This window comes from Hyperolius riggenbachi, chromosome 5 (assembly GCF_040937935.1).
Source record: "Hyperolius riggenbachi isolate aHypRig1 chromosome 5, aHypRig1.pri, whole genome shotgun sequence".
Classification (NCBI taxonomy): domain Eukaryota; kingdom Metazoa; phylum Chordata; class Amphibia; order Anura; family Hyperoliidae; genus Hyperolius; species Hyperolius riggenbachi.
This window is the reverse complement of record NC_090650.1, coordinates 401,198,297-401,209,737: the sequence shown is the minus strand read 5'-3', so window position 1 is coordinate 401,209,737 and position 11,441 is coordinate 401,198,297. Positions and strand designations below refer to the sequence as shown.

The following is an 11,441-nucleotide window of genomic DNA, read 5'->3' as shown; positions in this document are numbered from 1 at the left end:
AACATGCAATATACATTACTTTTCTTCTACGTCGCTGTAACTTACAGTTGGTAGTGAAAAATCAAACAGGTTTTTGACTAGTCCATCTCCCCATGGGGGATCCTCAGTTATTTCTTTATATACAAAAGTGCTTGCTGAACTGCAGTTGCTCAGTCCAACTGCTAAAATAGTGTACAAACAAGTAAGTACGGTAAACTGTGTGATATTGTGTACAGATCCTTTCCAGGCAGTGCTATTTTAAAAGTTAATGGTAAGGCCTTGTTGACATTATAGGCATTTTTGTAAAAATTTAAAGGGAACCTTAACCGTGGATAAATAAAAAAAAAAAAAAAAGTTTCACTTACCTGGGGCTTTCCCAAGCCTCCTGCAGCCGTCCTCTGCCCGCGCAGCTCCTCCGGTGTCTTCCGGTCCCTTAGTTTCATTTTCGGAGGACTGCCAGTCGTCCTCCTGCAACGCGACCTATTGTTCTGCATTCCCCGATGTAAAGTGCAGTAAAGCGTGTCCATGGAACGCATGCCCCGTCGTAAAGCGTGTCCGAATGACGCGCTTTACGTTAAGGAATGCGGAATAGGACGCGTTGCAGGAGGACGACTGGCAGTCAGTCGAAAACGAAACTAAACGAAAAGACATCCATCGAGTTCAACCAGAAAATAAAGAACACCAGCCTGCTCCCTCACACATCCCTGCTGATCCAGAGGAAGGAGAAAAACCCTTACAAGGCATGGTCCAATTAGCCCCAAAAAGGGAAAGAATGTCTTCCCGACTCCAGATGGCAATTGGATAAAATCCCTGGATCAACACCACTGGGCATTACCTAGTAATTATAGCCATGAGGAAATGGACTAGTTCAAAATCTGTTGGATCTGTCAGCCTCTTACTACCCACTGTAGGTGACAGCAACATAGGAAACAATACTGCATTTTACTCTGTGAGAAATGATCATTTCATATTTATGCATTTTACATTTTTTTTCAATAGTGGCCCTTTAAACAAATGGAAACCGATGCAAGCATTTCCATTAGTGCAATCAGTTGTGGCGCGATCTTCTCCCAAGCAAAAATGTGGAGGTGTCACCACATCACTGGCCCGCCTGCATGGCAAGCAGGGGGTGTCACCACATCACTGGCCCGCCTGCATGGCAAGCAGGGGGTGTCACCACATCACTGGCAGGCCTGCATGGCAAGCAGGGGGTGTCACCACATCACTGGCACGCCTGCATGGCAAGCAGGGGGTGTCACCACATCACTGGCACGCCTGCATGGCAAGCTGGGGGTGTCACCACATCACTGGCACGCCTGCATGGCAAGCAGGGGGTGTCACCACATCAGTGGCAGGCCTGCATGGCAAGCAGGGGGTGTCACCACATCACTGGCCCGCCTGCATGGCAAGCAGGGGGTGTCACCACATCACTGGCCCGCCTGCATGGCAAGCAGGGGGTGTCACCACATCACTGGCCTGCCTGCATGGCAAGCAGGGGGTGTCACCACATCACTGACCCGCCTGCATGGCAAGCAGGGGGTGTCACCACATCACTGGCAGGCCTGCATGGCAAGCAGGGGGTGTCACCACATCACTGGCAGGCCTGCACTGCTTTCCAAAGGTGACAGAATGGTGTGAACAGATCATGGCAGATTATGTGATATCAAATGCTGGCGTACTTCCTCATGACATTTTACAATCAGAGACGTGCACTGCTGGAATGTCTGCAGCGAGTTGTCTCAGGGCAGCAGAGTGTCATGACTCCACGTGAAGCGTTTGAAAATCACATATTTCACACAGCTAAAAGCGGATGGCTGGAAGTCTTTGCAGGTCGTGTAAAACACAACAAGCCCTGTCAGAGTGACGCGTGTGCGGGTAGCGTGACGTTCCCCAGACAACTGAAGGATGACATGATATGTACAGTAACAGGGGGAGGTATCACGCCATGAGAAATACACATCTACATGTCTTATCACCTTACATTAAAACTGTGGCTGCCAATCCCCTAATTCTCGTTTGAATGAAAAAAAAAGAGCCCTATTTTTTTTTGGGTAGATTTTTGTTTGAGCCAATTTTTTTTTATTTTTTCAGAAATGGCTGCGCAAGCTATTACATTGTAACGAGAGGTATATGGAAGCTGCCATACGCATTTCCTTTTAAACAATGCCAGTTGCCTGGCAGCCCTGCTGATCTATTTGGCTGCAGTAGTGTGTGAATAACACCAGAAACAAGCATGCAGCTAATATTGTCAGATCTGACAATAATGTCAGAAACACCTCATTTGCATATGTTTGTTCAGAGTCTACAGCTAAAAGTATTAGAAGCAGAGGATCAGCAGTACCGTCAGGCAACTGGTATTGTTTAAAAAAAAGGAAATAAATATGGCAGTCTCCATATCCCTCTCTCTACAGTTGTACACATCACCCCACTCTACCTGCAGTTAAATACATGAACACTGGTTTTATATAATCCTTAACCTCCTTGCCGGTTATCCCGAGCTCAGCTCCGGGTAACCCGCCGGAGGATTGCTCTGGCTCTGCTGGGCCGATTTACATAATTTTTATTTTTTTTATATCCCCCCCCCCGGGACCCCGTGCGTGCAGCCTGGCCAATCAGTGCCAGGCAGCGCTGAGGGGTGGATTGGGACTCCCACTAACGTCACGACGTCTGTGACGTCATCGCGATCATCGCCATGCCAACGGGGGAAGCCCTAAAGGAAATCCCGTTCAGAACGGGATTTCCTTATGGGCGAGTGCGCCGGCGGCGATCGGAGGGATGCCGCAGTGAGGGGGGCATCATGTAGCTAGGCTAGCTACATGATAAAAAAAAAAACAAATGCAAAAAACGTTCCCACGGCCGCAGGAATTAGACTGGCAAGGAGGTTAAAAAGACAATGGGGATTTGCGGGAAGTGCTTATTTTGAGCAGGGACAGGAAAATAAGACTCTGCTCAGCTGTAGAGCTGACCAAAGTTAATCTTATGCTGGGGATACACAGTACGTTTCTGTACCGTGTATCGAGCAGCTGATCCGGCCAGCTGATAATATTCAGCTGGTCCGATCACAATGCTCGACCCCCGCCCGCTCGATCCCCGCTGGCGGACAATGGCAGGGAATTGAGCAGCTGATAAGGAGCGCCGGCGGGGACGAGCGGTAATCGATCTGTGCGGACAAGCGGGGACCGATCCGGCGGCTAATCAGCTGCCGGATCGACCCGTGTATTCCCAGCATTACAGGGAGGAAATGGGTGAGGTCAGGTGATCCATACACACAGAGACTGGTCCTCCTTTCCTGGGTAACGAACATGATTAGTCAATGGATGGGGACGAGTGATTAGTTAGCACATGGTCCAATAGTCATCTCAGCTAGAGGGCAAATATTATGCAGCTTCAAAATGGACCAAGCAACTGCTGCAGTTGACAGTTCTGTTTCGGAGGTGGATACATTTGCATTGACTGGAAAAGGTAATCACTACAGAATCCTATATAAAGCCATGTTGGAGGGAGCCATTATACATACATATACCCAGAAATGGCAAAAGACATATACAATGACAGTAATGTGACTGATTCTTACCGCTCTCTCTCGCCTGTCTCTATGAGCTTCTGATTAATGGCCGCTCTTATCTGAGCATCTTTGTTCATGGTGTTACCTTTTATAAAAGAAATACAATTAGTGATCGACACAAAAGATGAAGGCTGCAGCAGGGAGGCTGCAATCACACACAACAGCTATCCCTGCTGATGCAGATAGTATTAGTCCCATCACCGACTTCATCGAGGGGTCCTGGTGACCTGGGATGTTGGTATTTTACAGTGCTATGGTCTAGGGCCTAGGTTCTCAACATGTGGTGTGCATACCCCAAGGGGTACTTTTGATGGTTCCAGGGGGTACTTGGGCTTGATATACTTAACCAAGAACAAATTAAGAGTTTTAGAAAATGATAAATCATATTTAAACAACACCAATTTAGTATTTTAGCTAATAAAAAGCAATAGTAAATGCTTAGAAATTGTTTAGAACCAATTATCCTGTACTATGATTAAATATATATTTATTTATATTTGTCCAGGGGTACTTGTGATAATCCACTATAATAAAACCCCTTTGTCTCTGCATCCCATCCCTGCACTTCCTGTATGTGTGTCCAGTGTTTTGCGCTACTGCGCATGTGCAGGGAGGGACGCAGAGACCGAGGAGAGCTGAGGGAGGACAGGGCTAGAAGCGGCAGGCGCACGCATGCGCGGTGACTGTGCGGCAGTCATGGGGGAGGAGGAGAGGGAGGCGGGCTTTCAACCAGACCTAGAGCCCGTTTTTTAAACAGGCTTAGGTCTACTAGTGTTTAATAAAAGATAAGTAGAAATGGGGCAAATTCTAAATGTCCTAAGTGGGAGTGGAAAGCGGGCTGTGCAGGGGGAACCAGAGTGAGACCGGGGGGGGACCAGGGGGCTGAGCAGGGGGAACCGGAGTGGGACCGGGGGGCTCTGAATGGGGAACCGGAGTGGGACCAGGGGGCTGGGCAGGGGGAACCGGGACCGGGGGCTGAGCAGGGGTACACTACTAATCTACTTTAGGGAGCTGAGCACAGGAAACATAATAGGTAAATTAAGCTAACATGATTGGGTGGACAGCACCCTCTCAAACTGCTAGGTGTCCAATAGGTTGTACAGTAGAATCCCTTTGTAGTAAACTCCAAGGGACCAGGAACAGTAAATCAGAAGATAATATCAGAATTGGTCATACATTATATATATTTAAACAGGCGCATGGTCGGGAACTAGGGGCCGAGTTCACTAAATCCAGAGGTTTACGATAAACAGATTCCACTGTAGTAAACTATGCCCACAATATTTGCTGTAGAGGGTGCTGTGATAGGTGAACTGTTCCCTGTGAGGTTTCCTGCTGCCTGCTGGGTCCGCTAGCAGTGTTCCCCAACCCTGTCCTCAGGGCACACCAACAGTGCATGTTTTGTGGAAATCCACAGAGGTAGTTAATCAGCTCTGTTGCCACACCATTTACCTCACCTGTGCATGTTTATGGTTTTCTGCAAAACATGTACTGTTGGTGGTAGTTGAGGACAGGGTAGGGGGAACTACACTACCGTGCATTGGGGCTGTGTGGGGAGGTAGGAGAGGGATGGGGGGCTGTGTAGAGGAGAAAAGAGATGGGGGGGCTGTATAGAGGAGAAAAGAGATGGGGGGCTGTGTAGAGGAGAAAAGGGATGGGGGGCTGTGTAGAGGAGAAAAGAGAAGGATGGCTGTGTAGAGGAGAAAAGAGAAGGATGGCTGTGTAGAGGAGAAAAGAGAAGGATGGCTGTGTAGGGAAGAGGAGTATGGGGAAGTGAGGCTGCCTGCCCATGTGCTTCCTGTCCAGGAATGGAGGCAGGAAGTCTGCCCATGTGGAGGGGCTGCAGATGACGAGGAAGGGGGGGGGGGGCACAGGGCACGAGGGTTCCTCCATATCTCGGGAAGAGAAATCATACTCGGTCTCTGCAGTGCTCACCGGCCTGTATCCAGCGCTCCTCACTCCGAGCTCCGCCCATCTGTTGCTTGACAACCACAACTGAGGCGGCAGATTTTATAATGACGTCATCACACCGCGCCTCCTCTCCTTATTCCGCGCTGTAATAGACTTGAAGTCTGCGGGAGCAGAGAAGGCGCCCCCTCACGACTCTACCCGCCACCAGGCAGCATGTTTCTAAGGCGATGAATTTGGCATGGGACCCCCCAGCCCCATATTATCTGAAGACTCCATGTCCCGTCATGCACCTCGCACTAGTCCGCTAGTAAAATAGTTCCTTTCCGGAAAGCGCACTGAAGCAGTTAGCAAGGTTCCGCCTCCTTGCTGGTCCGGACTGGTGTGGAGGAGTCAGTGGGCTATGATGGAAGCGGCTAACTGCTCGCTGCGGGTTAACCGGCTGCTGCTGGACCCTAAATTTGAAAGCTACAAGCTGTCCCTTGACCCCCTACCCTGCTACGGGGCACCCCTGGACTCAGGTGAGTCTGTCACGTGGTTGAGGGCCCCTGTGCAGAAGGTGCAGCGCCTCCTGCTGGTGTGGGTGAATGAGGGAGTGGGCACTGTATGTTGTATGAAGGCACTGCTGGCATCCCAGGGTGGGTGTAAATAGCTGCCTATTCACACACATCTTCTAATATTTATCAAGAATAAATATGTACACTTTCATCCCACCATTCCTTAAAACTGCTGTACATTTAAAAAAAAAGCATATTTTATAAGTGACTGAATGACCAATGTCATGTTATAGTTATTGCTGACCACTGGAGACTGTAACTGCTTTGTGACAGCTGGTAGTAGGTACTGACCACAGGTAAGTGTCATCTGCTGACAGGCAAATACTGACCACAGCCAAGTGTTGTCCGCTGACAGGACAGGCAGGTACTGACCACAGGCAAGTGTCGTCTGCTGACAGGACAGGCAGGTACTGACCACAGGCAAGTGTCGTCTGCTGACAGGACAGGCAGGTACTGACCACAGGCAAGTGTCGTCTGCTGACAGGACAGGCAGGTACTGACCACAGGCAAGTGTCGTCTGCTGACAGGACAGGCAGGTACTGACCACAGGCAAGTGTCGTCTGCTGACAGGACAGGCAGGTACTGACCACAGGCAAGTGTCGTCTGCTGACAGGACAGGCAGGTACTGACCACAGGCAAGTGTCGTCTGCTGACAGGACAGGCAGGTACTGACCACAGGCAAGTGTCGTCTGCTGACAGGACAGGCAGGTACTGACCACAGGCAAGTGTCGTCTGCTGACAGTACAGGTGGGTACTGATCACAGGCAAGTGTCGTCTGCTGACACGACAGGCAGGTACTGACCACAGGCAAGTGTCGTCTGCTGACAGGACAGGCAGGTACTGACCACAGGCAAGTGTCGTCTGCTGACAGTACAGGCAGGTAATGATCACTGGCAAGTGTCGTCTGCTGACAGGACAGGCAGATACTGATAACAGGCAAGTGTCGTCTGCTGACAGGACAGGCAGATACTGACCACAGGCAAGTGTCGTCTGCTGACAGGACAGGCAGATACTGACCACAGGCAAGTGTCGTCTGCTGACAGGACAGGCAGATACTGACCACAGGCAAGTGTCGTCTGCTGACAGGACAGGCAGATACTGACCACAGGCAAGTGTCGTCTGCTGACAGGACAGGCAGATACTGACCACAGGCAAGTGTCGTCTGCTGACAGGACAGGCAGATACTGACCACAGGCAAGTGTCGTCTGCTGACAGGACAGGCAGATACTGACCACAGGCAAGTGTCGTCTGCTGACAGGACAGGCAGATACTGACCACAGGCAAGTGTCGTCTGCTGACAGGACAGGCAGATACTGACCACAGGCAAGTGTCGTCTGCTGACAGGACAGGCAGATACTGACCACAGGCAAGTGTCGTCTGCTGACAGGACAGGCAGATACTGACCACAGGCAAGTGTCGTCTGCTGACAGTACAGGTGGGTACTGATCACAGGCAAGTGTCGTCTGCTGACACGACAGGCAGGTACTGACCACAGGCAAGTGTCGTCTGCTGACAGGACAGGCAGGTACTGACCACAGGCAAGTGTCGTCTGCTGACAGTACAGGCAGGTAATGATCACTGGCAAGTGTCGTCTGCTGACAGGACAGGCAGATACTGATAACAGGCAAGTGTCGTCTGCTGACAGGACAGGCAGATACTGACCACAGGCAAGTGTCGTCTGCTGACAGGACAGGCAGATACTGACCACAGGCAAGTGTCGTCTGCTGACAGGACAGGCAGATACTGACCACAGGCAAGTGTCGTCTGCTGACAGGACAGGCAGATACTGACCACAGGCAAGTGTCGTCTGCTGACAGGACAGGCAGATACTGACCACAGGCAAGTGTCGTCTGCTGACAGGACAGGCAGATACTGACCACAGGCAAGTGTCGTCTGCTGACAGGACAGGCAGATACTGACCACAGGCAAGTGTCGTCTGCTGACAGGACAGGCAGATACTGACCACAGGCAAGTGTCGTCTGCTGACAGGACAGGCAGATACTGACCACAGGCAAGTGTCGTCTGCTGACAGGACAGGCAGATACTGACCACAGGCAAGTGTCGTCTGCTGACAGGACAGGCAGATACTGACCACAGGCAAGTGTCGTCTGCTGACAGGACAGGCAGATACTGACCACAGGCAAGTGTCGTCTGCTGACAGGACAGGCAGATACTGACCACAGGCAAGTGTCGTCTGCTGACAGGACAGGCAGATACTGACCACAGGCAAGTGTCGTCCGCTGACAGGACAGGCAGATACTGACCACAGGCAAGTGTCGTCCGCTGACAGGACAGGCAGATACTGACCACAGGCAAGTGTCGTCCGCTGACAGGACAGGCAGATACTGACCACAGGCAAGTGTTGTCCATTGACAGGACAGGCAGATACTGACCACAGGCAAGTGTTGCCTGCTGACAGGAGAGGCAGGTACTGATCACAGGCAAGTGTCATCCGCTGACAGGCAGGTACTGACCTCAGGCAAGTATCGTCCGCTGACAGGCAGGTACTGACCTCAGGCAAGTATCGTCCGCTGACAGGCAATTACTGGCCACAGCCAAGTATTCTCCGACGACAGGCAGGTACTGACCACAGGCAAGTATTGTCCGCTGATATTACAGGCAGGTACTGACCACAGGCAAGTATTGTCCGCTTACAGGCAGGTACTGACCACAGGCAAGTATCGTCTGCTGATACTACAGGCAGGTACTGACCACAGGCAAGTATTGTCCGCTGACAGGCAGATACTGACTACAGGCTGGTACCCATGAGCAGATAGTGGCCATTAACAGGCAGGTACTGATATCAGAGGAGTGGGAGGAGAGGTGGACGAGCCAAGCAGCAGAGTGCAGTAGGGGCTGGAGTAATGCTAGCCTTTTTTTTTTTTTTTTTGTGTAGGCCACATAGTAGAGTCTTAAATTAATGAAGACATGATTAGAGCATGTACAAGCATTTTAGTAGCGGTTTTGTATGAGGAAGGGACTAATTCTGGATATATTTTTGAGATGGAAGTAGCAGGAGGCTGTTAATGTTTTTAGTATTTGGTTTAAATGAGAGCTCAGAGTCCAGAGTGACCCCCAGACAGCAAGCGTTAGGGGTTGAGGTTATTGTGCTGTTTTCTACATTGATGGAGGAGCAGAGAGGTGGAAATATCACAATCTCGGTAAGCTGCTGTCTGATTACTGAGGGGAATTGCCTGTCATCTGTGACTTGCTTGTGCATGGCTGCAATCATGCAATAGTCTAAGCGCCCCCTTAGCACCACTGTGTCGCCGCTCGACGCCCAGATCTGTAATTAGAGCAGAGCTATAAAAAAAATCTGTGGACATCAGTGCCCATTTTCTTGTAGCTAACTACAGAGGGAGAGGAGGTGGGGAGAAGCAGAGGAGACGCCTGTGAGTGATGCAGGATAGGAGGCGGCGGCGCGGGAAAGGGCATAGAGGTAGCGGCTGCCAGCTCAGAAGGATACACGAGCGGAGGCCATGGGAACGGAGCGCGGTGCTTGGGGCAGCTCTACTACCCATACTGGGGCAGCTCTACTACCTACAGTCCTGGCCAAAAGTTTTGAGACTGTCAAAAATATTAGTTTTCACAAAGTTTGCCGCTAAACTGCCATTAGATCTTTGTTTCAGTTGTTTATGTGATGTACTGAAATACAATTATAAGAACTTCATACGTTTCAAATGCTTTTATTGACAATTACATGAGATTTATGCAAAGAGGCAGTATTTTTAGTGTTGGCCCTTCTTTTCAGGACCTCTGCAATTCGACTGGGCATGTTCTCAATCAACTTCTGGGCCAAATCCTGACTGATAGCAACCCATTCTTTTGTAATCACTTCTTTGAGTTTCTCTGAATTAGTTGGTTTTTGTTTGCCCACCCGCCTCTTGAGGAATGACCACAAGTTCTCAATGGGATTAAGATCTGGGGAGTTTCCAGGCCATGGACCCAAAATTTCAACGTTTTGGTCCCCGAGCCACTTAGTTATCATTTTTTCCTTATGACACGGTGCTCCATCGTGCTGGAAAATGCATTGTTCATCACCAAACTGTTGTTGGATTGTTGGAAGAAGTTGCTGTTGGAGGGTGTTTTGGTACCATTCTTTAGTCATGGCTGTGTTTTTTGGCAAAATTGTGAGTGAGCCCACTCCCTTGGATGAGAAGCAACCCCACACATGAATGGTGGCAAGTGTGAGCACATCTGCACACACAGCGAGGCGAAGACTTGGAAAATGGCCTGGTGTCAAGAAGGACAGCAAAGAAGCCACTTCTCTCCTAAAAAAACATCAGGGACAGATTGATCTTTTGCAGAAAGTATGGTGAATGGACTGCTGAGGACTGGGGCAAAGTCATATTCTTCGATGAAGCCCCTTTCCGATTGTTTGGGACATCAGGAAAAAGGCTTGTCAGGAGATAAAAGGTGAGCGCTACCATCAATCCTGTATCATGCCAACAGTAAAGCATCCTGAGACCATTCATGTGTGGGGTTGCTTCTCATCCAAAGGAGTGGGCTCACTCACAATTTTGCCAAAAAACACAGCCATGAATAAAGAATGGTACCAAAACACCCTCCAACAGCAACTTCTTCCAACAATCCAACAACAGTTTGGTGATGAACAATGCATTTTCCAGCACGATGGAGCACCGTGTCATAAGGCAAAAGTAATAACTAAGTGGCTCGAGGACCAAAAAATTGAAATTTATGGCCTGGAAACTCTCCAGATCCATTGAGGTCATTCCTCAAGAGCGTGTGGACAAACAAAAACCAACTAATTCTGAGAAACTCAAAGAAGTGATTACGAAAGAATGGGTTGCTATCAGTCAGGATTTGGCCCAGAAGTTGATTGAGAGCATGCCCAGTCGAATTGCAGAGGTCCTGAAAAAGAAGGGCCAACACTGCAAATACTGACTCTTTGCATAAATCTCATGTAATTGTCAATAAAAGCATTTGAAATGTATGAAGTGCTTATAATTATATTTCAGTACATCGCATAAACAACTGAAACAAAGATATAAAGGCAGTTTAGCAGCAAACTTTGTGAAAACTAATATTTTTGACCGTCTCAAAACTTTTGGCCAGGACTGTATACTGGGGGAGCTCTGCTATCCGCGTATGGGGGCAGCTCTACTACTTATACTGGGGCAACTATATTACCTAAACACGCCCACTTTCCAGTGCATAGACATGCTCCTTTTTGGTCACACCCCTCCCTGTGTTTGGCCACGGCCCTGTTTTTTTTTTTGGGGGGAAAGCTACCCCTAAAAAAGATCCACCACCTGCATAGCACCCCCTAAAATTTATTCCTGGAGCTGCCCCTGGCTGCAATGCTACAGTATTATCCAGGCACAGAGGGGCACAATATCAGTACTCTGCCTGCATTAACTGGTGAGACCTATGCTTTCTGTGCAAACTGTTTTGGGATTATTGCATGCAAA

The 11,441-nt window shown here is 49.5% G+C and overlaps 2 protein-coding genes across 2 annotated transcripts in view; one reads left to right on the top strand and one right to left on the bottom strand.

The window, feature by feature from the left end:
• The window catches only part of ENY2 (ENY2 transcription and export complex 2 subunit), an 11,971-nt gene extending 6,250 nt beyond the window's left edge, over positions 1 to 5,721 (bottom strand). Inside the window, exons 1-3 of the mRNA XM_068237919.1 lie at positions 5,480 to 5,721; positions 3,554 to 3,629; positions 2,498 to 2,515 (exon numbers count right to left, since the gene is read on the bottom strand). Of these exons, the coding sequence (XP_068094020.1) occupies positions 2,498 to 2,515; positions 3,554 to 3,629; positions 5,480 to 5,519 (134 nt within the window). The 5' untranslated portion in view covers positions 5,520 to 5,721. The remainder of the gene's footprint in view (positions 1 to 2,497; positions 2,516 to 3,553; positions 3,630 to 5,479) is intronic.
• Positions 5,455 to 11,441, top strand: part of NUDCD1 (NudC domain containing 1) — a 164,855-nt gene continuing 158,868 nt past the window's right edge. Inside the window, exon 1 of the mRNA XM_068237918.1 lies at positions 5,455 to 5,973. Coding sequence (XP_068094019.1) covers positions 5,856 to 5,973 — 118 coding nt within the window. The 5' untranslated portion in view covers positions 5,455 to 5,855. The remainder of the gene's footprint in view (positions 5,974 to 11,441) is intronic.